This window comes from Hyaloscypha bicolor (genome assembly GCF_002865645.1).
Source record: "Hyaloscypha bicolor E unplaced genomic scaffold K444scaffold_56, whole genome shotgun sequence".
NCBI lineage: Eukaryota > Fungi > Ascomycota > Leotiomycetes > Helotiales > Hyaloscyphaceae > Hyaloscypha > Hyaloscypha bicolor.
The window spans coordinates 2,887,163-2,912,691 of NW_020194558.1; the positions used below are offsets into that span (position 1 = coordinate 2,887,163).

Here is a 25,529-nt window from a genome sequence, read left to right on the forward strand (position 1 = left end):
ACTTGGCCCTAAAATAGCTTTGACAGCTGAGTCTCAGACTTTCAGCTACCTAAGTGGCTCAGCAGGGTTGACCGCGAAATTTCCAGCAATGAGTTTAGTGTATGAACGGCACAGCCATCCCTCAACTCTAAATTGGAAACACTCCATAACCCAAGAAGGCTTGCAGAATGTAGGGCTGAGATCATCCTGCAAAAAATGCAAAGGAGACGGAAGCTAGTGAAAATAGGGGGGATGTCGGCTGGGTAAGCGCTAGGTCAAAGTGCGGAAATTTCCGCGACAAGGGGAGGTTGCGTCTCGGCCGTAGCATATGCGGGCTGCTTTGGAATCTTGAACTTTTTGAACAACCTGCTACTCTCACTTGCACGCTCCCAGATTTGCTTGTCGATCGTTTCAGCTCAGACGTTCCAAACAGAGTCGGAATAATGTTGACGGGTTTTTCGTTCTTGCATGTCACTGATTGGACGGATGACGAAAGCCATTATCCTAGAGAATGAGCATGGTCACCTCCGGACCGGATGGAAATCGGTTATTGCCCATAATTCCATTTGCAGCGTATAAAGGGGTCGAAGACCGCATCTGGCACATTTCACGACGAGCCGCGAGGTTTCATTGAGAACGCCATTCCGCCGAAGCTGCCTGTGAGGACTAACTGTGTCTCAACATGGGTCGACATGTCGGAAGAAGCAGAGGGTGCCAGACCTGCGTCAAACGAAGAGTCAAAGTAGGTGCCTCCCGGGTGGCTGGTTCCAGCACAGTGGTTGATGAACAACAGTGCGGTGAGGAGACGCCAGCATGCTTTCAGTGTGTTAGCGCCGGCTTCGACTGCCCAGGTCCAGTTCAAGGAGCAATTTTTATCGATATGTCCGAAGGCATCCGGGAGAAGTCGATGCGAACAGTTTCCAAATCTTCCAATAAGAAAATTCTGAAAGTCCCAAACTGGAATTCGTGTCCAAACTCTGTAGCATTCAAAACCCTGAGTTCAGATACCGTCAAGTGTATGCGTATAGCATCCCAAGCCTTCAAGCTACCAACCACAAGACAACCGAGCCGTCAAGACATATTCCAGGACCTATATGTTGCGAACTTTATTTCGGCCCAAAATGCAACCGTGCACCCCTGGATACTCGAGCTGCCCAACCTGACCTCGCTTTCCTCTTCTTACCTGTCCGAGGTGTATGGAATCCGCGCCGCAACTCTAGCTCTCTACGCCAGAATCTCTCACAACCTCGACCTCGAGGTCGAAGCGGCAAAATGGTATTCGAAAGGCTTAGTCGCTCAACAGCAAGAACTCCACCTAGCAATGAGTACAGAGAGTTATTCTCCGTGTTGCCACAAAGCCGTCGGTGCCGCAGTAATGTTCTCCTATTTCGAGTCTGTGATCACGACCGTGCCTATGGGCTGGATGCAGCATTACGCAGCGGCTATCAAGATGTTTGAGATTGCTGGACCGGAGAACTGCCAGACGGGGCTGATGCACAAGTTCTTTCGCTCTGTTCGGGTCGCAGCCGTTTGTGCTCCCCAAATCTCTTATCTGATGAACCTTGCTGATGGAGGTCAAGTTCACGACCGCATTGATAGCAGACGAACCCTCAGTTCTTGCTGCGGACGAATGGTGCACAGTCCCTTTTGACCGGATACCCAAGACACCATTTGACAAACTTGTCGATATCCTCCTCCAACTACCATCATGTTTGCCATGCCGCAACGAAATGCGAAAAAACTCTTACTCAAATCCTACCAAAGCCTGCTTATTGAGACTTCAACTCGGCTCCACTGCGAAGCGGTTACTTGACCGCCTTGACGACTTCTGGACTGAATATAAGGAAGAGGTTGATCCAGCCTATGATCAACGCCTCGGAGAAATTTCCCCCGCATCGACTTTCACAAATGAAGACCGGTTAGAGGGACATCAAGTCCCGAGCACACAGCAATCCCCGTTTAAAAGCGCTTCCGATGCTTACTTCACCTCCATGTACGACTCAGGGAAGATCATCACGCTGGGCTTCCTCGCAACCGTTGCTGTTGGAGTACACTGGTATAACTATAACCGAGAGATAGTCATGCATGGTACATCGATCCTGGCTTCTGCCGCGTACTGCGAGAGTCTTGGAGTGTTTAATGGTGTGAGTTTCTCGATGGTGTTCCCAATCAAACTCGTTTGTTTGCTCTCGCCTTCTGAAGAGCAGAGGATACTCGCGAGGAGTGTGCTATTAAAGTGGGGCGAAGAGAGGGGGTTGGCGGATTCTTGTCAGGTGGCTGCTCCGTCATATCTTGATCGAAGTCATGGGTAGCGGGGATCTTAAACAGAATTCTCATGCATGAAGTTCAGGACGTGGAGAGGTATGAGCACGAATTCTATGTCAAGAAAGATATTTTCATTTGGAAAGGCACACATGTCGCTTCTAGGACATATATCCCCGAGGCTCTCTACAACCTTGCACTTCCGCCATCCAGTTGCTCTCCCTTCTCGTTGAAACGAATTCTCTCGCCCGTGAGAAGGGCTTCTTGCAAAGCCCAACCAATCTTCAAGCTCATCAAACCCAGTTCCAACTTCAAAGGCACTGGGGTATTGTTTACAATTGAGGCGATGAACTCATTTGCCTCTGTTGCAAAAGCATCCTCAAATCGTTCCCAGTATTCGGGCTGCACTTTGTGGCTGACACCAATTTTCTGAGCCACTGTGACATTGTCGAGTCTTGGTACCAGATTTACCATGATTTTCCCTTTCGTGCCCACCACTTCGGTGCAGACATCATGGCCATGGGCTTGGGTTCGCGAGCAGTAGAAGTATGCAATCTTCCCGCCCCAGTATTCGACAACACCAACTCCATTATCGACATCGTTCAAGTCTTTCAACTCGGGATGATGAGCAATGGTGCCCACTGCCCAAACTGCTTTGGGAATAACATCCCCAAAATAGTATAATGACAGATCGATATCGTGGATGCAGCAATCCACAAACATGCCTCCATTCTTTGCTGCATACCGGACGAAGAATCCCGTGTTATCGATGAGATCGCATGTCTGAGAACGAATGACAAACGGCTCGCCGATGGCATCCTCAGTGATTTGTGCCTTGGCATTTCTGTAGCTGGCATCGAACCTTCGAGAGAAGCCTGCCATGACTTTGAGGTGGGTATTTTTATTCGCAATTTCGACCACTCGCTTGGCCTATATGTACTTATGAAAGGATGAGCTCTATGTTCTGTTTGGTACTCGATCGTAGATGAGAGCCTGTCACGTACCTCCTCCATATCAGTGCTCAGCGGCTTCTCACAAAGGACATTCAAGCCCTTCTCAATCGCTGCAATCGTCTGAGAAGCGTGTACATCAGTGCTAGTGCTGACCCACACAGCCTGAAGTCCGGAATGCTGAATCATCTGATCGTAGGAATCGTAGACTTGGATTCCCCAGTCTTTGTACTCGTTTCGAGCCCATTCGAGCTCTGATTGCTCGGTGCTGCAAACTGCAACCACTTGCGCCTCTGAGACACGATTGAGGAGTGTTCGAACATGGCGCTTCCCCATGCGTCCGAGGCCCGCGACTGCGATTGAGATTTTGACATCTTGCTTGGAAGGAGCCATTCTGAAGTTTGGAGGTATTCTGGGCCGTCCGAATAGTTTGGACAGAGTTAGCGACTTTGAAGTGTCAGAGGTGCGGAACCACTCGTAGTTATACCATTCCAGGCGTCGTCTGGGAGCTGCTGGGTCCCTCTGGATATGGCAAGTCATACTGTAGTATTTCCTTTGGATCGTTGACATTCCGACTCAAATCCGAGAGGGCGAAGCACTTGAAATCCAAGTATTCACTTTTAAAAAAGAGACTGGGAAATTGCCTTTCCTGGGGAGCGGGGTCAAAAGGCTGCGGTGTAGCCTTGCCCCACCATGCCCCCCAGCGCAGCCTCGCAGATCCAGGTCCCGTTTTGGAAATTTTCACGGAACTACCTTCCTCATTCCCTCGGTTCACTAGGGTTCGAAATTCCGATTATCACTCAATGGTGTATTGATGGCACCTGAATGCATTAGTTCCCGAGATAGGAGCTCATGCTTTATTTTAAGATTTTCAACGAATAAAGACTTTCTCCGTCGCTGCTTTCCTCCTCTCAATAGCTTCTCAGACACGTTTTCTTCAAGCTTCATTGATCAACTTCCTAAACACATACAAACCCGGCTTTTGCCTTAATCTATCATATTTCCCAATGGCACCCAGAAAGCTGAAAATCGCTTGTGCTGGTCTCGGCCGCATGGGCAAGAGACATGCTCTACATTTTCTCAACCGAACTCCTCGAGCAGAGCTGGTAGCAGCAAGCACACCAGATGACGACGAAATTCAGTGGGCAAAGCAGCATCTTGAACCTTACGGAGTTCGCCTGTACAAAGACTATGATGAAATGCTGAAGCAGGAAGGTTTGCAAGCTGTGGTCATTGCATCGGTCACCACTGTCCACGCCGAGCAAGCTATCAAAGCTATCGAAGCCAATCTTCACGTTCTGTGCGAGAAGCCACTGTCCACTTCCGTCGAAATTGTAAGATTTTCTCCCACCCACTTTTCCGATTCGGAAACTGACTCCAAAATTTACAGTCACAAAGCGTGGTAGACGCAGCAAAGAAGAAGCCCAGCCTAAAAGTCATGTGTGGGTTTTCTCGCAGATTCGACGACTCGTACCGTGATGCATTCCATAAAATGGACACTGGACTGATAGGCAGACCTTCTATCTTCCGTTCCCAAACCTGCGATATGCTCGACCCCTCCGGATTCTTTGTCGCATATGCAGAATTCTCAGGCGGAATCTTCGTTGATTGCTCAATCCACGACATCGACCTTGCACTCTGGTTCTTCGGACAAGATGTGAGGGTGAAGAGTGTGGTTAGTTCTGGCATCACAGCTGTGCAGCCGGAGCTGCGGAAGCACAAGGATATGGACAACGCGGTAGGCATCGTGGAATTTTATGGAGGCCAGATTGCGTACCTATTTTGCAGTCGGATGATGGCTGCTGGCCAGGACGATGCGACCGAGATTATTGGAACGGAGGGAAAGTTGACTGTCAATGCTCAACCGATGAGCAATTTGGTCAATATCTACGAGCCAACTGGAGTCAGGAGGGAGATACCACCTCATTACTATGGAAGATTCGAGCAGGCTTTTGTCAATGAAGCCAACGAGTTTACGGCCGCCTGTTTAGACGACCTGAAGTTGCCGATGAAGTTGACGGGAGCGGTGCAAGCTGTGAAAATTGGATGTGCACTGCAAGAGAGTTTGAACTCGGGGAAGAAGATCTATTTTGATGAAGTGGGACGACGCGTTGAGAAGGCGGTGCTCTGAATGGGTGTTCCTTTGTTTGTGCCATTGTTTAAGGGAAATTTGATAGAAAGAAAAGCGTTTCGTAGCCATAATAATAGATCGTGGTTCTCTCGACCCTGGATTTCTTGGTTTGATAGGTTCAAAAACTATTGAGTCAGCTACTTCACTTTAAAAGATCAACTCGCCAACCAGGTACATTAGAATTATATCACTCGGAATCGAGCTCAAACGCCTTATACTGAGTGTTATTACACTTGTAAAACGGAGCTCGGACTAATGAAATAATCTAGAGGCCGATGAAAGCGCAGAAACATCAACCAGAACAGCCATTAGAATCACGTGCGAAAACTGGCTGCCAATACTTCTAGATAGTCGGGTCCACAGGTCTGGAAATAAATTCCCGACCCCGAAATGGGACATGGACATCATCTGTATCCAGAAAGTGGCGAGTGGTAAGTTTGTCCGGAGTGGGAAACTTTCCATTTCTGGACAGATACACACCTCGCTTAGCTAGCGAGCTGCCCCTTTTCATCCATTTTCGGCAATTTCTGATCGCAGTTTCTGATCTGGAGATGCACCTCGTCTCTGGAGTTTATGGAACAAATCTAGGGACGTGAGATGCTATATCGGTAATGGTGTTGGTTGGGAATACATGGTCCCTGCCTAATGATGTGCTGCGGATTTGTACCTGACAATCTCCCTTTGGGCCGCCGAGGACCATCAGGTATTGGCGATGACAAAGGATTGTTTGAGCCTTAAAAATGTGAAGAAAAAGACCGAGTTCTTTTGAAGAGGAATTAAAAGAGTCATACATGGAGTGATACAATGCGAGTATGACTGACTTCAATATTTTAATTAGCAACTGCTTGGCTGCTTCATAGAGATATTCAGGACCAAAATTTGAAGTAATCAAAGGCTTGGGAATCAATGGGTAAATAATTTTTCAGTTAATTAATGGTATCCTATAAACTCCAATGGAGATCATTGTCTTCAGATCAAATCTACAGATCGCCAACACATGAGATATTTTATTCAACATCCTCAAACCTCCTCCAAACCTTCAGTGGCATTGGACCAGGAGCCAAGTTGAACGACTCGTATCTATCCGGAACCCATCCTTCACACGGCAACGCAAACTCAAATCTATGGACGACGCTGGCAAGTAAAACAGATTGCTCCACTATAGGTACACAACGTTAGCCTCTGTTCTTCGCGCACATGGAAAGAAATGCTTGCTTACAATAACTGATATTCCGACCGATGCACCCTCTAGCACCCGTGCTAAAAGTGATAAACGCAGCCTGCAACTCTTTCGCATCATCGCCCAGCCATCTCTCAGGTCTGAATGTCTCTGGTTCCGGGAAAACTTTTGGATCTCTGTGTGCAACATAAGCTGAAATCGATACTGACGTTTCGCCGGGAATGAAGTCGCCAAGGATCGGTGCGCCTTCAGCTGGGGTTCGTCGTGGCAGGCCGAAGGTTGAGGGTGGGTACATCCGTAAGGCCTCATCGAGACAAGCGCGGAGATAGGGTAGGTGTCTGACCTTATCGTACGCAACAACAGTCTCTGAAGGTTCGATAACTGCATCAAGCTCTGCTCTGAGTTTGGTCAAGCATTCAGGATTGGCGAGGAGAAGGTACATGGCGTTGTTCATTGCAATGGCCGTGGTGTCGGAGCCAGCGTTCATCATGATCGAGATCTCTGCGACTATTTCGCCCCATTCCATACCATTCGGGTTCCCGTTCTTGTCTTCCATTAACGCGCTGAAGAAGTCATCAAGTTGCTCCCCTGTGCGATAACGAGCCAGTCTTTGAGTAGCGCGATGCAAGACGATATCATTCCATCCTTCGTTCAACTTCCACATCTTTCGATAATCCTTAGAAACGAGCTTCGATATTTGGGTAAGGATGGGGAACCATTCGTAAGCCCAGACAAGACCAGCTTGCGCTCGCGCCGTAGCATGGAGACATTCCCGGTAGTTGACCTTGTAGAGCTTGCCGTCCATTGTCTCCGCGGTGACGAGGTCATGGCCTTGATCTAGGAAACCCAGACGTTCTGAGAGTCCTATATCGGCAATGGCATCGAGTGTGAAGAAGTTGGCATAGGCGCGGTAGTCGAAAGTGAGGTCTTCAGGGACCGGTGCCATGCCTTTCTTCAAGTGCTGTGTGCAGCGATCATCTGCGGCTTTAATGAATCGAACGGTTTTGTCTGCAACTTTGTGTTCCCATCCTTCCAGATTCTTGAGTGCATAGGCACTGGAGAGAATGCGTCTTTTTCTTTGGTGATCGAGTTTGTCTCGGACATCAGCCAGGTGGTGATGCGTCCCAGCCAAGGTGTCGTAAAATACGTCTTTGATACATTTTGTGTTGTGTCCATAAATATCCTGATACCTTGTTAGCTTGTACTCATGGGTTTCTTCCAATTTGAACTTACTTTTATGGCCGCAAGATCTGAGTATGAGAGAGAATTCGGTCCAATGCGAACAACTGGTGACTTTTGGTGTGCTTCAAGCAGGGCATGTGATCTAAAGCCCTTGTGCGATTCATATATAAACCCAAGGTCTGTGATTCCTGATAGGAAGTTGAGGTTGGGGTACTTTCGTAGGCCCTTAGGGTCACGAAAGTACTCGACGACGGGCCATATGATGAAGTATGACAGTGAAGAGAAAGCCACAACGGCAAAAAGAAGATAGCCGAACATGATTGCGGAGAAGATTCGGAGAAGTGAAACGTTGTTAGAAAATGTGCAGTGAGTTTCTTCGAGTCAATGGTGTATAAGTAGCTGATGGTTGTGAAAATCTGCAAGGAAGTGTGGGCCCCCTGCGATAGGAGTGTGCAGATGCGTGGATTTGGACGAACCCCACCTTGAAAGATCCGATAACACACAAGTTCTGCTTCATCTGACATGTGTTTAGAAGAGCCAGAAGGACTAGCTCCCGTAACCTTGCCATTCTAATCGCGGCTCAAGCAAAGTTGTCGAAGATAGGAATCCCCAGACGGCAGGCTTGAGGACCCCAGAAGGGGAGCAGTTGTGGGGTAATTTCCTCGCCAAGCTTAAATCAACAGCAATACTCCATCGAGTTCGTGACCAAGAACTGCCCCCGGCGGAAATCTTGCTCTGCATTTGGGGAAATTTTCGTTTCGTGGCTGAGAGTTTTGCCGAGCCCCTTGTAACTTTCTCGGCTAGCCTCCAGTTGATCAAAAGGGGCAATTCGCTAGCGCCGGAAGCAACCTCGGCTGCAGCTCAGGGGACGGAAACGGCAATTGCTGTAACCCAGATTGTTCTCTTGCCCGAATTGATACTAAATTTGCCTTCTCTATTCTTGCTGAACTACGAGAGGAACTAACAAACTCACAATCCCCCAATTCACACATTTCCCCAGGTTTCTGCTCACGTGATGAGATGTTGGCTTTCGCTGCTTGCCATTTCGAGCAGGCTGTCAGACAAGGCAAGACGCGCAAGGCTGTGGATTGCAAGAAATATTTTCACTCTATCCGATTCTTTCTATATCATCTTGATGTTTCAATATATTCTGAGCAGCTCAATGCAAAGTGTTCCATCCCAGTTCTTTCACTTCAACTGTCGTGTTGAGCGCACATTCTGTCATCATGTCGACTTTATCGAAAATGGTCGACCCTTCGCTTTTTGCGGGAGTCGAGAGCCTTCTCCAACAAGCTCAGAAAGATGACTTCGCTTTCCTTGCACTGATTATCTTGACGGGAATCTTCTACAATGTCTACATCAAAGAGAAACCTGATCCGTACCACCATGTCTGGTTCGAGAAGCCGCAGACAGCAGATGCAAATGCCAAAGGAGCAGATACAAGAGATATTGGAGTGAAGCTTGAAGAAAGTGTAGGTTCTTTTCTGTCTAAAATGTAATTAAACAATGCTAACCTCCGATTTGCAGAAAAAAGATCTGGTCATCTTCTGGGGTTCTCAATCCGGGACAGCAGAAGGCTTCGCAAACCGCCTGGTACGAGACTGCCGAAGCCGATTCGGACTCGATGCTCTTTCAGCAGACCTCTCAGACTACGACCCCGAGTCCATCTCCAACATCCCCTCAACCAAGTTAGCCATTTTCATCATCTCAACCTACGGCGAAGGCGACCCCAGCGACAACGCCACCCAATTCCTCTCATGGCTAGATACAAACAAGACTGTCCAGTTCTCTAAGCTGTCGTACGCAGCATTCGGGCTCGGAAACAAGAAATACAAGTTCTACAACAAAGTGGTGGACGTCGTGGTTGAGGCTCTCGATCGCTCGGGGGCAATATCCCTGCTCCCAGTCGGTAAAGCAGACGATTCAAATGGCACAACGGAGGAAGATTTCACAGGGTGGAAACAATCTCTCTTCTCCCTCTTCCGAGGGACTTTAGGCTTTGTGGAGCGGCCAGCACAATATGAGCCAACCCTAAAAGTTATCGAAGACACGTCCCTAGATATCATCGACCTTCACCTCGGCGAACCCATCAAATCGAAAACAGCAAAGAAAGGCAGCACACAAACGTCGCCAATCCAACCACTGCCTGTAAAAACTGCCAAGAAGCTGCTCGCCACCGAGGAAAGAAATTGTCTCCACCTCGACCTCTCCCTCCACGATTTCCCAGAATTGAAATACAAAACGGGCGACCACCTCGCTGTCTGGCCTTCAAACCCATCCTCTGAGATAAATATCTTGGTATCCGCACTGGGACTGCAACTAAGAACGGAAACTCCCCTGTTGATTCAGGGTCTCGAGTCTGGAGTGAAAGTCAAGGTTCCCTCGCCGACAACATGGCAAGCACTCTTACAGCACTACCTCGAGATTTCCGGACCCGTACCACGAGAAACCGTCCTCTCACTGGCACAATTTGCTCTCGATGAATCGTCAAAAGCCACTTTGAAACAGCTCGGCGAGGACAAAGACGCCTACCACACCTATTGTTCAATGAACCACGTTACGCTCGGTCGACTTCTCACCTCCCTCAATCCCACCCCTGGAGCGTGGTCTGGAATTCCATTGTCATTTATCCTAGAAAGTCTCCCAGTCCTCGCACCTCGATACTACAGCATCTCATCATCCTCCATCGTCTCGCCAAAGACAGTATCGATCACAGTCGCTACATCCTCCGAACCATCACCCGGCCATTCTATCTGCGTCCCCGGATTAACGACAAGCTATCTCTCCTCCCTCGAATCCCACACCCGCTCAATCACCAGCACAGAATTCACATTCCCATCAGATTCCCAGCTCACACTCTACGCACAAGTGCGAACCTCCAAATTCCGCCTCCCGACCCTGCCAAAACACCCCATTATCCTCGTCGCTTCTGGCTCTGGCTTGGCTCCCTTCCTCGGCTTCCTTGACGAACGAGCGCGCCTCACCTCCATCGGACGAGAAGTCGGTCATTCCCTCCTCTTCTTTGGATGCCGCTCTCCCTTAGAATACCTCTACAAATCCGAGCTCGAAGCGCTCCAAACTTCTAGTCAGGAGATTGAAGTCGTGAGCGCATTCTCAAGGGAGGCTGGTAAGGAGAAGAAGTATGTTCAGGATAGAGTAGAGGAAAAGGCAGAAGAGGTGTGCAGGATGCTGGTTGAGGAGAATGCGTATTTTTATATTTGTGGCAGTGCGAGTATGGCAAGGGATGTTAAAGCGCGTGTTGAAGGGATGTTGGGGAAGAAGATGGGCTGGGGAGAACAAGAGGTTCGAGAGTGGAGTGAGGGGTTGAGGAGAGGAAGGCGGTGGCAGGAGGATGTTTGGGGATGAGTTTGATATAAGAGTATTATTTTTTCGGATTTGTAGATAGAGGTGTTATTCAATGTTATTGAGAGGTTTAATTCTCCATATACTATTCTCATTTTCACTTTAAAAGGTGAACGGAGGAAGGCTTTTTCGCCATCTTATCGATTTTCCGTAATTTGCCACCTTTTTCGACTTCAAATTCACGACGAGAAAGACAAAAACTCTTGAGAAAACGGATATGAATTTTCAAGAAACAGCGCTCATAACGTCGTTTGTTTGTACATCATCAATCCCATGATTTTCCGTCCCATAAACTTCAAAGCTACAAGAAATATCTTCAGCTCGTCCACCCCCAAGCTTCCTTCAACCGCTCCTGAATCTCCTTCGTTGGCCACGCATGCTTCGTATCCGTCCACACCAGAATATCCAACATACTCTGCTGATCTCTGCTCTCAGTGAATTGATCACCACACATTGCTATCGCCATACAGGCTGTGTTCATTGCGGGCGGCGCTCGGCGGTTGAAGATCGCCACGCCGCAGATGCGCTTTACTACGGTGTTGACTTCGGCCTGGATTGTTGGGGTTAGCTTGTGGGTCCCTGAAGGGGAGGTATAGGCGGGGTGGGGAGCGGGAAACAAGTGGGAGGGTTGGACTTACCTCTATTCGCCTTGTTGCTGCCCAGTGCAAGGGCCCCAAGCGGGGTATTCGGGGATCATATACCGTGAGCAGGATCTTGGAGAGATCGAAATGTTGGACTGCAGTTACTGGAAGAGTAGATACCGTGAGTGCGGGTCCGTAAACCTTTTTGGCCAGTCATGGCATCCGCAAAGGATCGAGATTCGGGGAATTGGACTTACCATGGCAGTCTGACATGTACCACAACTCGGGATAAACTTCCCCTTTGCTCAGATCAGGAGCCTTGTCGAACATCGGCTCAAAGGACCTAGGTCTCAGGCGATCCCAACCCTGGTGATACTCCACTAATGCATCGTAATCACTGTTATTGGGTCGATGCTCGCCGTAGCAATACATTAGGACGTCGGCGCAATGCACCACGACGCGATGGGCCCAGGTAGCGTCATCTGTGGGCTCGAGCGAGCGGTAATCGTCGCAGTTGAGGGGCATGCAGAAAGGTCGTTGGCGGATGAACGCCATGTAAACTTCCTGGCGGCAAGCCACGCGGAATGCAGCCCGACGAAGGCTGCTTTGAGGGCCGGATGAGGCTTGGGCTTCGATGAAGACTTGGGTTCCTTGGAGCCCGGTTTCCCAATCTCCGCCATTAAGAGGAGCTACATCATACGTCAGGACCTAGAATCGATAGCAGGGGTGTCATTTACCATCTACTTCCTCGTAGAAGCGTAGAATTATTGACGCCACGAGGAGATCCTCGTCGAAAAGTGCCTCAGGATCATCCGCTACGGAAACTAGATGCTCGATGCAGAGGCTATGATACTCTACGGCGGTCTCGATCTGGAGATCTGCGAGATGTTTGCCTTGGTACTCGACTGTGCCGTCAACTTTGTACTCGTCGAGACGGCACAGATGTCTTGCTGAAGCAGTGTAGATGGCGTTGAGAAGAGCGGGACAATTTCTCGCCCTTTGAGGGACGACCTGGGCAAAATGCCGTTCTGGATCGCAGAGATCAAACTGAGATCGTCAATAGGAGTGTTTGAAGGACTCCGTGTGGCGGACATACCCAACATGCTAGTTCATCAATAAAGTATCTCATCAAACATGCCTCCTGAACATTCGTGTGGGGCCAGACCCCGGAATCAGGTGACGAAATTGCGAAAGGAGACTGTTGAACTTTCGATGGAGATTGAAACAAATTTGACTGGTCAGTTCCTTGTTGGGAAAAGTCAGCCGCTCGGAGTAAAGAGTCGATTGCATCTTCACTCCCACCGGGGGTAGGCGAGGAGGCCACGAAACTTGGCCTTGGCCCTTTTCCAAAGCGAGCAAGAACCGGAGAAGGTTGACCCACAGAGGCAAAGGAGGTTGAGTCGGTATCATTGGTTCGACGTCTCTTGAATGGTGTTGTGACTTGGGTGGGAGACTGATAGGATTGAGGGGTCCATGATGCCGGCTCGAAGGGCGGCTGGGTCGGCCCATCTGAGGCGACCGAAGCCACTGCTGCCGAGCCAGCAGGGGAACTTGTAAGTCGACTCCGTGGAGGTGTTGATGTCTCAGGAGTTACAGCAGGTTTGGGTTTCGGATTGGTGAGGTAGATTTCATCCAATTCAGGAAGTTCATCCACAAACTCCGAACATACTGGACGGCCCCTGGTCAGTGAAATTTCATGCATTCAGATACCACGAATGAAGGGAAGGCAAGTGGGCATAAACGAAAGAAACATGCAGCTTACTTTTCCCTCTTATCTTGACCCAAGGTTGATCTTTTGCGAAATCACTGTCGTACCTCGCGGAGGAGCCGTGCCTGAACTGTAGCTTCCCAAGGGTTGACTTTACAGACCCAGCCGTAATACTAGAGCCTTCATCTGAACATAACATGAGTCAGCCAAGCTCCTTTGATATTGCGGTTCAGCTCGGGCCTGAGATTTTGGAGTAACGTGACTGAAGCGGGGTCGAAGAGCGCACCAGGCCACCGACCTGCATTGTTCTGCTTGCCGGCAGAAACGCTGTTCCTGTCAGTACAATCAGACGTCATTGAAAGAGCTCAACCCAGGTAGGTAGGTACCTTAGCCTAGTTCGCGGCATGTAGAGGCAGTCCTCATTCTTTCGTCGTTTTCGCTATGTCGACGCAATCCGCTGCCACGAACAATAACACAGAGGAAACAGTGAGGGAAGTAAGCAAAGCAAGGAAATACTAGATGCGGGGAAGGAGCAGTAGTAATACCTCATCGGGAGTGGATTGGGTTAGAGCGGTTTCAGTGTCGGGGGAGGCGGCGAGGTCTGGATCCATTGCCGGCAAACGCCAGCGGGGACGATGGTCGCGGCGACGGGCAACCTCACGCCGATTCGTGGGCTCGTGCGCACCCCCCCCCGTCTTGCCTTTCCATCTAGACACCTCCGCAACTCTTATTCCCATTTCGACGCCTGACCCCAATCATGGGATGAGCGTCACTTCGAATCCTGCTAAATTGCTAATACTAGTAATGCACCTCTCAGTGAACGTTACCATGAGGCGCCATCCCTGCCACCTGCCCTCCAAGCCTGCGGGGCGAAGGAGATTTGTGGAGGGAAAGAAAGAGCCTGGGGCGCACCCGCTCCCCGCATTCGGTGGGATTACCCGAATTGTCGGTCTCGTTCCCCCTTGGCAGTTTGCCCAAGACCACATTGCCGGCAACTATTTTGTTTGGCTGCCATTCCTAGCTAGACGAGGCTGGGCGGAACATACATGATCCAGGCTTCAACAAAATGTGCATGAGGAAACCTTGTTTTTATCTTCCGGAGCTCGAAGAAATCTATAAGATCTGGATAAATCCTCGAGATCAATCATCCAACTCAGCTCTACAGAGTCAAAACTCCTCCACAACCTTCAGTACTTCCTCAATCTTCAACAGCTCCAACGGCTTCCTCATCCTCACCTATATCCCTCACTATGGGTCTCGCCTCAGAGCCTGAGTCTCCCGCAAAGACCGACGCCCTCCACGTCGAGAAAGTTTCAACATCCTCTCGCGATGGAGGATCTGAACACCTTGAGGACCTTGACTCTATCGAACAGACGCAGTCTGGAAAATATGCCTGGCTTGTAGCCATCACCGCTGGTGTTGGTGGGCTTCTCTTCGGTATGTGTCATGAATGATCCAGATTTTGGTATTAATCTAACCGTGCAAAGGCTACGATACTGGAATTATCTCTGCAGTCCTCGTCTATCTTCACAGTGATCTTGGCAAGATCCTCACCGCTAGCGAGAAGGAATTGATCACATCCATCACTTCTGGCGGTGCCTTTATTGGCGCCATCGCTGCCGGTCTTACAGCTGATCGCTTTGGGCGAAAGGGTGCTATCTACATGGGGTGCATTCTTTTCATCGTCGGTGCAGTTCTCCAAGCCTGCGCTTACTCTCTGGCTCAGATGACTGTCGGTCGTCTTGTTGTTGGTTTCGGCGTTGGCTCGGCGGCAATGATTGTCCCACTGTATATTGCCGAGGTTGCCCCTGCAAAGTATCGTGGTCGCATGATTGGACTGGATAATATGAGTATCACTGGAGGGCAATTGATCTCTTATGGTATTGGAGCCGGTCTTGCGAAGGTTCCTCACGGCTGGAGAGCCATGGTGGTATGCATTCCCCGTTTTCCAGTTCCCATGAATATTGACTGACCCTTGAACAGGGCCTTGGAGCTGTTCCTGCCATTGTCCTCATGGGCTTGTTGCCATTCTGCCCGGAGTCACCCCGTCAGCTCATCTACCACGACAAGCCTGAAGCTGCGGCCGTTGTCATTCAATCTATTTTCCCCAACGGAACTCCCGAGCAGGTCCAGCAAAAGATCAGACACATCAGCGCCCACGTCGCCGAAGCCAAAGCTCTCAAGGAAGGCAAAGGAAATCTCTGGCTTCTCAAGCAACTCTACGTCGTCCCAGGCAATTTTCGAGCACTCATCGCGGCCTGTGGCCTCATGGCTATCAGCCAACTTGGTGGATTCAACAGTCTCATGTACTACTCTTCAACACTCTTCGCTCTTGTCGGTTTTGCCAACCCTGTTGCTGTCGGTACCATCATCGCTGCTACAAACTTCTTCTTTACCTGGGTCAACTTGATGGTCGTCGATCGCTTTGGCCGAAGACGCATCCTGCTCTCCACCATGTGGGGAATGGCACTCTTCCTTGCCCTCGCAGCTGTCGCATTCCACTGGATCCCAATCAACCACGATCTCTCGCTTAAGACCAACAAGATTGGATGGCCCGCTTACGTTGTTCTCGCCTGCATGATCATCTACGTCGGCTTCTACTCCTCTGGCATGGGCAACACCGCCTGGCTCTCTTCCGAGTTCTTCCCCATGGAAATTCGCGCATACGGTACCATGATGCTGACCTGCTCATGCTGGGGCTCCAACATCATCGTCGCTTCTACCTTCCTCACACAGATGGAGAACACCACCCCTTCAGGAGCTTTCGGTTTCTATGCTGCGATCTGCTTCTTCGGTTGGATTGCAGTGTATTTCTGCTACCCTGAGGTGAAGGGCATGACTTTGGAGGATATTAGGGAGATCTTCAAGCATGGGTTTGGTGTTAAGTATGCGAGGGAGTTGCAGAAGGAGATGAAGGCGCAAAGACAGGTTGAGAACAGCAGGGCATAGATTCGGGAAGGGAAGGGCACGATGACAGGGCAGGTTGCGATTTATAGCGTTCATTCTCAAGAGAAATATATTTTCTTGTTTCAATGATCCCTTCAAACCATGATGTGTGAAGAGATAGATAGTGACTTTAAGATTATAAAAAGGGAGGATTCGCTTATTAAGCGAAAAATACCTCGCCAAAACGAGGGGTTGCATCTCATTCAAACAATTAGAAACCTCTATGAGTTGGTTGAAATGGATTCATTAATTCGGTGAAGGGAACGACATCACGAAAAATCGAACTTCGGAACGCGGACCTTGGCTTGGGGTGATCTGCATCTGATAGCATTAGCCCCTCGCTTGTTAGTCAAGCCCGAACCTCCTTATTAGTGCGGGGAGGCGAAAAAGACAAAGAGGGCACCAATCAAGTACAGCTCTGAGAATTATATAGTCACTTAAGTACGAGACAGTTGCGTAGATCTGCAATGCCAAAGCAGGGTAGTTTCATGAATTTCACTGTAATGACGGAAGTGGCGTTCACCAGACCACAAAAGGCACCTCAAAATTCCAATGCCACGGTAACTTCCCCGGATTTTTGGAGGTTTGAATCAGGGATACAGAACCTGGAGGATTGAGTGGGCTCGGCTGTACCTAACCTTCTTGCAAGACCTGCATGACTTCTGCCAGCCATACCCTCCTCGCATATAGCATGCAACATCCCACCTTTTTGCATTATATAAGAACTTCCGAGAAGCCTGTAGTTGGAGGTACTTAATACTTTTTTTAATTCAACCCCCTCCCCCTCCCCCATAGTAAGAAATTGTACTAGTCGAATATGGCTTCTCCAAGTATAACGTCACTACTCCAGCTCGCAGTCTTGCTACTGGGATGCAGCAAACTGGTTATGGGACAATCCAACGACACATTGCCGGTTTACTCATCAGATACCGTACCACAAATCACCTCAAACTCGACAGAAAATGAGAAAAACTACACTGCTCCCTATTTTCCAATTTTGGGTTTCAAAGAATACGAAAACAATCCTATCCTAACACCAAATCCAGCGAACAACTGGGAGTCAGCCTACCTTTACAACCCCTCCGCAATTGTAATCGACGACCTGGTCTGGCTTCTCTACCGAGCCCAAAACTCGTCAAAAACTTCGTCGATCGGTCTCGCTTGGTCAACTGACGGCTACAACTTCACTCGCTACAACAACCCCGTTTTGAACCAAACAGAGCCTTACGAGCATATCGGAGGCACCGAAGACCCGCGCGTTATCCGTGTAAACGAAACCTTCTACCTGACATACACCGCCTACGACAACGTTACCGCGCGCCTCTGTCTCGCCACCTCCCCGGATCTAGTGAATTGGAAGAAATACGGCCCCATGATCCCCAACGTCACAGATGTATTATACAACTGGCAAGACCCAATGACCTCCTTCATCCCACGGCAAGGCTGGAGCAAAAGCGGCGCAATCTTGAATGAGCGCCAGCCAGATGGCTCCTACCACATGCACTTCGGCGACTCGTTCCTCTACTTCGCCAACTCGACGGATCTCATCCACTGGAACGTGACCTACAACCAACCTCCCTTCTCCCCCAAGGTGAATGTCTGGGAACAAGCACTTATGGAATCAGCTGCTCCACCTGTCAAAACCCGCGATGGAAAATGGATCAAGTTTTATAATGGGGTGGCAACGGGGCTGGGGGGTTACAAGGCGACGCAGTATAGTACGGGCCAGATGCTCATTGATCCTGTGAATCAACCATTGGGGCCACCGTTGGCGAGGCTGGAGACCCCGATTTTGCAACCGACGAGTGTGAAGGAGGTTACGGGGCAGGTGGATAATGTGGTGTTTAGTGAGGGGTTGGTGCAATTTAGGGGCAAGTGGTTTTTGTATTTTGGGCAGGGGGACGCGTTTTTGGGTGTCGCGACTGCGCCTGTGCAACCATAGATAAAATACGTATTGTCACGTCTGTCCCTGCGTGCCGAAAAGACCTCATGGTTTGGGAGGCTTAAATCTCCACCACGTAAATATATAAAGTTATAATCAGTTTGCTATTGTTCTTTAACTATTTCTCTACAAAAGTTCAGTCAGAAAAGTACAGCGGTTTGGCTATACTATCGATCGTCTTGTTGAGAGCATCAAAAGCTGCTATAGTTATTACCCCCTGCTCTATTATGACTATCGAACCATGCCCGGAATTCGGGGCCGTGGCATAGAGCTCCTATTAAGTTCAAATATAGCTCTAAGGTTTAAAGACACAGAGCATAAGGAAACCTGCCTGCCAGGTTTATCCGGACAAAAGTTGGGAGGTTCACAAAATGCCAAGCATCTTAATAAGCGAGGAAGGATTTATCGCCTTACCCAATATTGTATTCACAGCCGCGCTAATCATATTTTATTACAAGTATGGCGTTCTTATAGAAGTTTCCACAAGCAGCCACGTGTCTAGTTCTGCACGGAGTTGCCACTCCGTCGTTCCAATCCCTATCCCCATCTCCATGTAAGATACGGAGGTAATGCTTTATGAGCGACCGCGCCAGTAAAGCCCTTACAGAGGCCTCCCCGCCGGGAGAGCCTCGAACATACGATGCCAGATCAAAACACGGTGGGGTCTCTTTATGCTTGTTTCTGTGTGAGAATAGCCTTCGTCTCTTGTTGGTCTTCTTCCTGTTCTCGAAGCGCCTTGGCTCTCTCCTCCCTCTCTTCTCTTGATTTCTCTTCGACTTGCTTCTGGTTTTCAGCAGAGCGACGTCTGGCTTCTCTGTATTGTTGCATATCCAGCCTTTGGTTAGTAGTTGGTTGGCAGGTTCTTCCCGAGCTTTTGCTATTCCTTTACTCTCGAGGCCTCAATGGCTGCTTCGGTCTGCTTGTCGAGGTAAGCTGCCCATAGCAACTGCAGCGACGTCGATCTGCACCAGGGCTGGCGGCTTAAAAAATCCAAATCTGCAAAGAATAAAGCCCATTTATTCTGATGAAACGCAAACTATAAAGGAGTACTAAGTATCAAAGTATTCATTTGAGACCAAAAAAGTGATCGCTCCCTATTTGAAAAGACCGTGTTTGACGATAACACTTTCAATTTGAGGTCCTCCGATTGCTCCGCTACTGCACTTTGGCAATAAAAGAGAGTCGTAATGTGTGCCAGGAACCATCCTAGCCTCACAGCCCTGACGGTGTCCCGTCCCTCCCAAAGTTATGTTCTATGCAGTCAATCGCTAATCAATAGTTAAGTTCCTATAGCAATACACATAGGTACCGTGGAGGATATACCTTCCTTGTGCTTATCAGGGCCAACGCAAGGATCAAATTCATCATGCTGCAATCTGTCTTGGCTTCGTGCCTATCTAACGCTGATTGCGACCTATACTTTGACCCGCAATGCTCGCAAGTCACCTTCGTCGCCCGCTCCACGATGCCGCCGTAGTTGTATACCTTTATATCCCGTGCTTGATCCCGAGGCAACCTCACTGTTCCGCCGTAGTTATAAATGGAAAGTGTGGGCCGAACAACTTGGCTGGGGCGTGTACGACGGCTAACAAGCTGTCGCTGACACATGCTGGATGCCGATTGAGAGGATACTGGCTTGACGGCTGCTGGCTCTTAAGTTCCAAGTTCTCCGTTCACGCAAGGAAGAATACGAGGAGCAATTGTGAGGAGAGACCGCAACAAAGAGTCAATCGGAATTGATGAAAAGCTTGTTGAAAGGTGCCAAGCTTACGGGCCTAAGGCAGCCAGGGGGTTGGGGGGAGAGGGGAGACTAATGGATTTATACTATATTAAGGGGCTTCCCAGCCATCGATAATCAAGAAAAAAGGCTTCCAACCACTTGAATTTGACAGAGCTCCGGTTTTATGCGTACTCGCTGCGGGGAGTAGAATCAAGAGTTCGTGCATGCATGCCAGCTCATCAAGCAAGATAGATCAATAGGACGCCAGCTGAATCGCACACTGGACGCGGTTTCCATGCCAGGTTTCTTTTGGGCCCACGACTCCCGCATACTCGGAGGCATCCGCAGGTTTGCCGCCACCTGCGAAGAATCATTGGATGAGGCTGAGACCTTTAGGTGCCCAACCTTTCTGACGGAAAAATCGTGGCCTCATTGTCGAGGAGGTTGGACGAATTAGACACGTAGAACGCGTTTCCGATCATCTTATTCACCATCTGAATCTGCTACCCTTCAAACAGATGACGCGGTTTTAATCACACCTGTTGTCAACTGCTTCAAGTGTGTACTTCGCCTTTCTTTCTTGATTTAGCCTATCCTGCTACCCTCGATGCCCGGTATCGAAATTGGAGGTACCGGGGCTGATTGGTAGGGAATAGAACGAGGTAGGTCATGATCCCATCCTCAGGCAATAGTCTCCCTGGTGCATGTGACCATTGCATCAGCCATAGCGTGGAAGAGAGCAAGCGTGGCAAATGATTACATACGTTAAATTGCAACGTACGAAGTAGTCAATAGGACGTGCGGGGTCGTTTCGCAAATATCGTTGGTCGCTTTGATTAGACGTACCGACCAGCATGGAGATCATGCATGAATTTGAGTGCCATAGCAACCACAAGGCTGATAACGATTTTCTAGCATAGGAGTGAGCTTCAAAGCATCGGATACAACTATTTTATGAGTATCAGGAGTAATAAGATCTTAATAGTAGAGCTGTGGTGACGTAGCTTCATTCGATCATAAAGTAGAACTCTCTACAAATCAGAGGCGAGAGCGACGACGCAAACATAATATTCTAGTGAGAGGGGCTCAGAGTGTTCGAGAGTAACTACAGAACATAACTTTACACAAGTATGGAAGATATTAATATGTGTGCAGAGTTTGAGATGCTAAAAGTCAAAGTACCTAACATATTTTTTTGCACGGTGGGTTTTTTGCCACACGGGGATGGACGTTAGCTGGATACTTGGGCTACTTGAGGTGGGAGTGAATAGGCTGAAAATACAAATCAGTCTGGTAGGGGAATATCTCGCAGTGTATATCTTAGTGAGAGATGTCAGAAATTAGGATTTCAAGTATGGTCTTACACTCGGCAACAGGGGCTCGCTTAATTTCCTGAAGTGCAATCAAGCTGGGCGGAAGTTAGGAATCCCATTTATATGAATTATATTTCGGAGAAGATTATCAAGAATTTTGACTCCCCGCAATATCAATTTAGCTATCCCTAGCGATTACCATGATCTGGGAGCGCCTCTTTCGCGGTCTGGCCCCTTTTCCCCGCTCGGTTAATTCGTGCCTCTCTACTTCCCTCCATTTTTATGTCCAACATTTCCAGACGTCTGCTGTTCCTGCACCGGCTCCTCCCCCTCAAGCACGATCTCCCTCCCATTTGACCCCTGCTCCACCCACCTGCTCGCCACACAAGCCAAAATCCCTAAGCAGGCCAAACACCAAAACCCCAACCCCACAACACCCACCTCCAATCCCTTCCCAAAAATTGCAAACGCAATAACCGGAAAGAACGACCGACTCAAATTCCCAATCACTGTGCCTGCGGTATGGATCGTTCCGCGCACAGAAGGATGAGGCGTGCAATCATTGATGAGCAGCGTGGTAGCAGGTGTGACGCCCGTCCTCCCAACGACGAAAAGAAGGAGCACAAAGCCTACGGATATCCAAACGATAATTGCTCTCCCCGAAACAGACGTTATTTCTAACGAGCCGATCAGTGCCGGGAACGGCGCCAGAGCATACGCAACCGGAAAGACAAACAACGCCGCTCTCCAGATCCGGATCGTGCCAAACCTGTCATTAAGCATGGGGTAAATCACAAGCTGGAGCGTAACACCGATAGCACCGAGGGTAGACATCGCAAAACCTACTTCGCGGGGTTGCATTGATAGACCGCCGGAGAACTGGAAGGGTGCGTGCTGGGTTTTTGGATCGGAGAGGGGCGTGCTGAGAAAGATTGCCCAGAGGTTGGTGAAGGTCGCGATGTGCCCGGCTATGATGAAGTGTGCGAGCATTGTGCAGAGGACGTTCCAGGTCCAGATGCGGCGGAAGGGAAGTCGAGCTTTGGGTTTCGAGGCCCCACTGTTGGAATTGGAGGAAGGTTCGGGGAAGTTGACGAGCGTGACGGTTGATTCGGGGGAGTTGGGCTCGGAGGAATCAATCACGGTGTAGCCGTGAGAGGGGGTGTGGCTTCGAGTGGTGACCTTCTTCCAGAGCCGTTGGATTATGCTTCCTTCGTGGTGTTTGAAATGCTCTAGGGTTTCTTCTAAGCCGAGGAAGACGCTTATTGCGGCGATTGTGTAGATTGCTGCGGCAAAGATATTTGGCGGTGCGTATGGGAATGCTTTTAATACTCCGTTGCCATTTTCCGAACTCAGTAACCCGCCAACAAGTGGCCCGAGTAACATTCCGGCATTTGCGAAGAGAGGGAGAAGTAGGAGTGCTCGTGTTCGATACCTAGCTGTAGTGTCAGAAAAGAAGTTGAATAATGTGGTGAGGCGTACCTTTTTTCCGGGTTCAGTTCGGCGACGACGCATCGCACGATCCCCACGTTGCTACTCATAGCACCACCAAAAACTTGCCACGCCACAGCAGAGACGAATGTTTTTGATAATCCGTATCCAATGCATGAGATGCCTGAGATCTTTAATTTCATTCCAATTGTTCAGAATGCGCGACATACCAGAGCAAATGAGCCCGATCATCAACACAGTCTTCCGTCCGCCATATTCAGAATCCGCCAAACGACCCCACAACATCCCAGTGCAGACTTGTGCTGCAGTTTTAGATCCAACGATAATCCCAGCCTGAGTGGAGATAAGAGCCTCAGAAGCTGACGGATTAAAGAACCGGAGTTGGTAGAACATGTATGTCTTGCTCGTCAGAATCGCTCGAAAGCTTTTGGGTGATTCTCACCTGGATAGAAGAAGCGGCAAGAGGATCTGCTAATCGTGCAATACATAATATGGCAAGTTGTTTCTTGTTGGGCAGGCTGCTGTACGACACCTTGCCTTTTGCCCTTGCCTGTGCCTGTGCCTCGACATCACCATTTACGATCAGAGGTTCCTGCTGCTTAGCGATTGCGCTGGATGGCGCAACTTGAGAATCAGGCATGCTGGGTAGCGGTCAGAAACAACTAGAAAGAATTCCCCAACATGATAACCGCAGAACGCAATATATGGAGGAGGTGGGCAGTTTTCAATGTTGCAGGGAGAATGTCACAAGCACTAACTTCAACCGATAACAAACAAATGATGACGAGTACCTACCCCGCGCTCCAGAACACCCTAAGACATGCTTCTGCAAAAGTGGTGGTGGTTGTTGTATCAGGAAAACGCAAGAGAATGTCTCTACTCCCGTGTGATTTGACCAAATCTGGGTGATCGTCAGGAAGACAAGCCATAACAACTTGCTTTGATTGGCAGTCCTAGGTTGGCGAATAGGGGGACCTCGCTTAACGAGTACTAGGAGAAAGCAAGAACTTGACAAAGCAGACTGTGACGTGCCCGGATTTAGTGGAAGGCAAGAACAAAATCTTTGGTTCAAAGTATAGAGATTTGGTTCGTCATGCGCCTCTCCTACCACAGAGAGCAAATCGTCCCTGCAATTTCTCGATAGAGAAGAAGCTGCCGGCAAAAGTGACTTCCGCTAGGCGGTTGAAGGCAAAGGAGAAGGAATCAGACAATCGCTATCTCGGCATCTTTCATGGTGTAATGAGTTCTACATCCAGTGCGGCCAATCTGCCTATCAGGCACGTTGGAGAGATCCCAAACTTTGATAGTCAGGTCCCACGAGCTTGAGGTAATATACTTCAAGTCCGGCGAAAACTTCGCGTCGGTAGCACACTTCTGATGTCCTTCACATTGCCATTTAGCCTCTCCAGTGAAAGCGTCCCACACTCGGACTCTCTTGTCATACGAAACGGTGGTAATGTATACACAATCTGGAGAGAATGATATGTTCATAATTTGATCGGTGTGACTGTTGAGATGAAGCAGTGGCTTTTTGTTGCGACGTTCCAGACTGTAGCTGTTTTCTCTTCGTAGACATAAGCAAGAACGTCTACAACAGATGAAAAAACTACGATTTTAATCTTGTCCGCGTGCGGTAGTATGCAGCTCTCAGATTTCGTCCGGAGATCCAAGTTGGCGAGTCTCGAAACCTCTCTGACCGTGTCCCGGAACTTGCAAGAAAGGAGCGGCGCTAGAGAGCGAGAATGCTCCAATGGATGGGAACTGAAGATTCGTCTCTTCGACGTCGCCGTTTTCGACTCCCGTTTCGATATCCCACAACTTCACCGTCCCATCGAAAGCTTCTGTGGCTAGAGTTTGACTATCCTCAGTCGAAAAGGCCATGCTGCAAACCCCTCCCTCATGCGTGCTACCGATTCTGCGCTCAGTCCCCGTAATGATCTTGCGAAGCTGAATAGCAGCACCATCTATTGAGATAGACATAACAGTTTGAAAGTCAGACAAGATCTCATATTCCATGGAAGAGGTTTGGCCAAACTGGAAATATTCTGCCTCCATTCCATCTAGAGGATCCCACCAGGCTGCCAGATTGCTGGAGAAGAATGCGGACAGTAGGCTTTTGTCGTGTACAAACCCATTTTCTTCACGCCAATGCTAGTGACCTCTGACACAGGCTCTTTTCTATATCCGTGGACTCAGAACTCTGACTGTGATTTTGAACCAGCGCGCGTTGCTATTTAGCGTACCCAAATAGAGGAAGCACGGAGTCAGAAATTTGTGAAAAGACCCGTCCAGTGGGTCTTGGACACTTTCGACTTGATCCAGCTCCTTCTTAGGCTCCACTGCTTCATCAAGTGTCAAAAAACTGTATCTGTGTGATCCCCGGGCATGGACAGGCGAACGAGTCTTAGCCAGATTTCTTGGAACATCGAGAGGCTTTCAATTTCAAATAGCCGCTACGGACTGATCCGGCCACAACAAGCCGCGAGGCTGAATAGGTGTGTCGATGGCTTTTCTATTGCCGCTGCGACCGAATTTGAAAGGGAAGAAAGAATGGAGATGCCGAGAAGAATACGTACACATTCGATCTTGTCAGTCGGCTCCGAATACAAGGTCAACAGTCCTAAAGGTGTGTACGAATCTGCAGTTGCTAATCCTCTTGTCGCAACGCGAATTGTTTCTCCAGGGAAGCCGGCACATAAAAATAAATATACTGCACGGGTATTGTTGACCGAAGCAGCCAGATGGAGTTCTTGAAATTGTCTTCTCGAGTCGTCGAAGTCCAGCAAATTGTCTTACTCCTTACTGTATGCACTAGACAGCCAT

At 49.2% G+C, this 25,529-nt stretch overlaps 11 protein-coding genes across 11 annotated transcripts; 6 read left to right on the forward strand and 5 right to left on the reverse strand.

Annotated features, from left to right (window-relative positions):
• Positions 1-353: 353 nt before the first annotated feature.
• K444DRAFT_560017 (uncharacterized protein) lies at positions 354-2,530 on the forward strand. Its single transcript, XM_024876886.1, has 3 exons — positions 354-721; positions 773-1,507; positions 1,560-2,530. The coding sequence occupies exons 1-3, from the start codon at positions 662-664 to the stop codon at positions 2,289-2,291; spliced, it is 1,527 nt and encodes a 508-aa protein (XP_024738697.1). The 5' UTR covers positions 354-661; the 3' UTR covers positions 2,292-2,530.
• K444DRAFT_588065 (NAD(P)-binding protein) lies at positions 2,428-3,584 on the reverse strand (the record flags this gene model as incomplete). Its single annotated transcript, XM_024878043.1, has 2 exons — positions 2,428-3,171; positions 3,246-3,584. 2 exons carry the CDS (start codon positions 3,582-3,584, stop codon positions 2,428-2,430), a joined length of 1,083 nt encoding a protein of 360 aa, XP_024738698.1.
• Positions 3,585-3,884: 300 nt separating this feature from the next.
• Positions 3,885-5,406, forward strand: K444DRAFT_652363 (NAD(P)-binding protein; the record flags this gene model as incomplete). The annotated part of the gene is made up of 3 exons (XM_024885786.1): positions 3,885-3,914; positions 4,214-4,525; positions 4,582-5,406. The coding sequence occupies 3 exons, from the start codon at positions 3,885-3,887 to the stop codon at positions 5,320-5,322; spliced, it is 1,083 nt and encodes a 360-aa protein (XP_024738699.1). The 3' UTR covers positions 5,323-5,406.
• Positions 5,407-6,289: 883 nt separating this feature from the next.
• On the reverse strand, positions 6,290-8,002 carry K444DRAFT_560027 (cytochrome P450; the record flags this gene model as incomplete). The annotated part of the gene is made up of 3 exons (XM_024876887.1): positions 6,290-6,481; positions 6,542-7,685; positions 7,736-8,002. The coding sequence occupies 3 exons, from the start codon at positions 8,000-8,002 to the stop codon at positions 6,330-6,332; spliced, it is 1,563 nt and encodes a 520-aa protein (XP_024738700.1). The 3' UTR covers positions 6,290-6,329.
• A 926-nt stretch (positions 8,003-8,928) lies between these two features.
• Positions 8,929-11,113, forward strand: K444DRAFT_588075 (NADPH-cytochrome P450 reductase; the record flags this gene model as incomplete). Its single annotated transcript, XM_024878044.1, has 2 exons — positions 8,929-9,156; positions 9,212-11,113. 2 exons carry the CDS (start codon positions 8,929-8,931, stop codon positions 11,048-11,050), a joined length of 2,067 nt encoding a protein of 688 aa, XP_024738701.1. The 3' UTR covers positions 11,051-11,113.
• Positions 11,114-11,363: 250 nt separating this feature from the next.
• On the reverse strand, positions 11,364-13,535 carry K444DRAFT_526558 (uncharacterized protein; the record flags this gene model as incomplete). Its single annotated transcript, XM_024874553.1, has 7 exons — positions 11,364-11,597; positions 11,686-11,792; positions 11,886-12,317; positions 12,366-12,675; positions 12,725-12,918; positions 12,958-13,296; positions 13,391-13,535. The coding sequence occupies 7 exons, from the start codon at positions 13,533-13,535 to the stop codon at positions 11,364-11,366; spliced, it is 1,761 nt and encodes a 586-aa protein (XP_024738702.1).
• Positions 13,536-14,099: 564 nt separating this feature from the next.
• Positions 14,100-16,346, forward strand: K444DRAFT_560036 (general substrate transporter). The gene is made up of 3 exons (XM_024876888.1): positions 14,100-14,773; positions 14,824-15,266; positions 15,320-16,346. The coding sequence occupies exons 1-3, from the start codon at positions 14,587-14,589 to the stop codon at positions 16,283-16,285; spliced, it is 1,596 nt and encodes a 531-aa protein (XP_024738703.1). The 5' UTR covers positions 14,100-14,586; the 3' UTR covers positions 16,286-16,346.
• Positions 16,347-17,168: 822 nt separating this feature from the next.
• Positions 17,169-18,224, forward strand: K444DRAFT_642707 (glycoside hydrolase family 130 protein; the record flags this gene model as incomplete). The annotated part of the gene is made up of 1 exon (XM_024884769.1): positions 17,169-18,224. The coding sequence occupies one exon, from the start codon at positions 17,169-17,171 to the stop codon at positions 18,222-18,224; it is 1,056 nt and encodes a 351-aa protein (XP_024738704.1).
• A 1,088-nt stretch (positions 18,225-19,312) lies between these two features.
• K444DRAFT_612031 (uncharacterized protein) lies at positions 19,313-19,822 on the forward strand. The gene is made up of 2 exons (XM_024880056.1): positions 19,313-19,492; positions 19,548-19,822. The coding sequence occupies exons 1-2, from the start codon at positions 19,480-19,482 to the stop codon at positions 19,811-19,813; spliced, it is 279 nt and encodes a 92-aa protein (XP_024738705.1). The 5' UTR covers positions 19,313-19,479; the 3' UTR covers positions 19,814-19,822.
• A 1,601-nt stretch (positions 19,823-21,423) lies between these two features.
• K444DRAFT_588085 (MFS general substrate transporter) lies at positions 21,424-23,346 on the reverse strand (the record flags this gene model as incomplete). The annotated part of the gene is made up of 4 exons (XM_024878045.1): positions 21,424-22,689; positions 22,737-22,869; positions 22,916-23,105; positions 23,149-23,346. 4 exons carry the CDS (start codon positions 23,344-23,346, stop codon positions 21,522-21,524), a joined length of 1,689 nt encoding a protein of 562 aa, XP_024738706.1. The 3' UTR covers positions 21,424-21,521.
• A 647-nt stretch (positions 23,347-23,993) lies between these two features.
• K444DRAFT_513507 (WD40 repeat-like protein) lies at positions 23,994-24,557 on the reverse strand (the record flags this gene model as incomplete). The annotated part of the gene is made up of 2 exons (XM_024873516.1): positions 23,994-24,233; positions 24,504-24,557. Coding segments are annotated over 2 exons (294 nt in total), but the record flags the coding sequence as incomplete, so codon positions are not given.
• Positions 24,558-25,529: the final 972 nt, after the last annotated feature.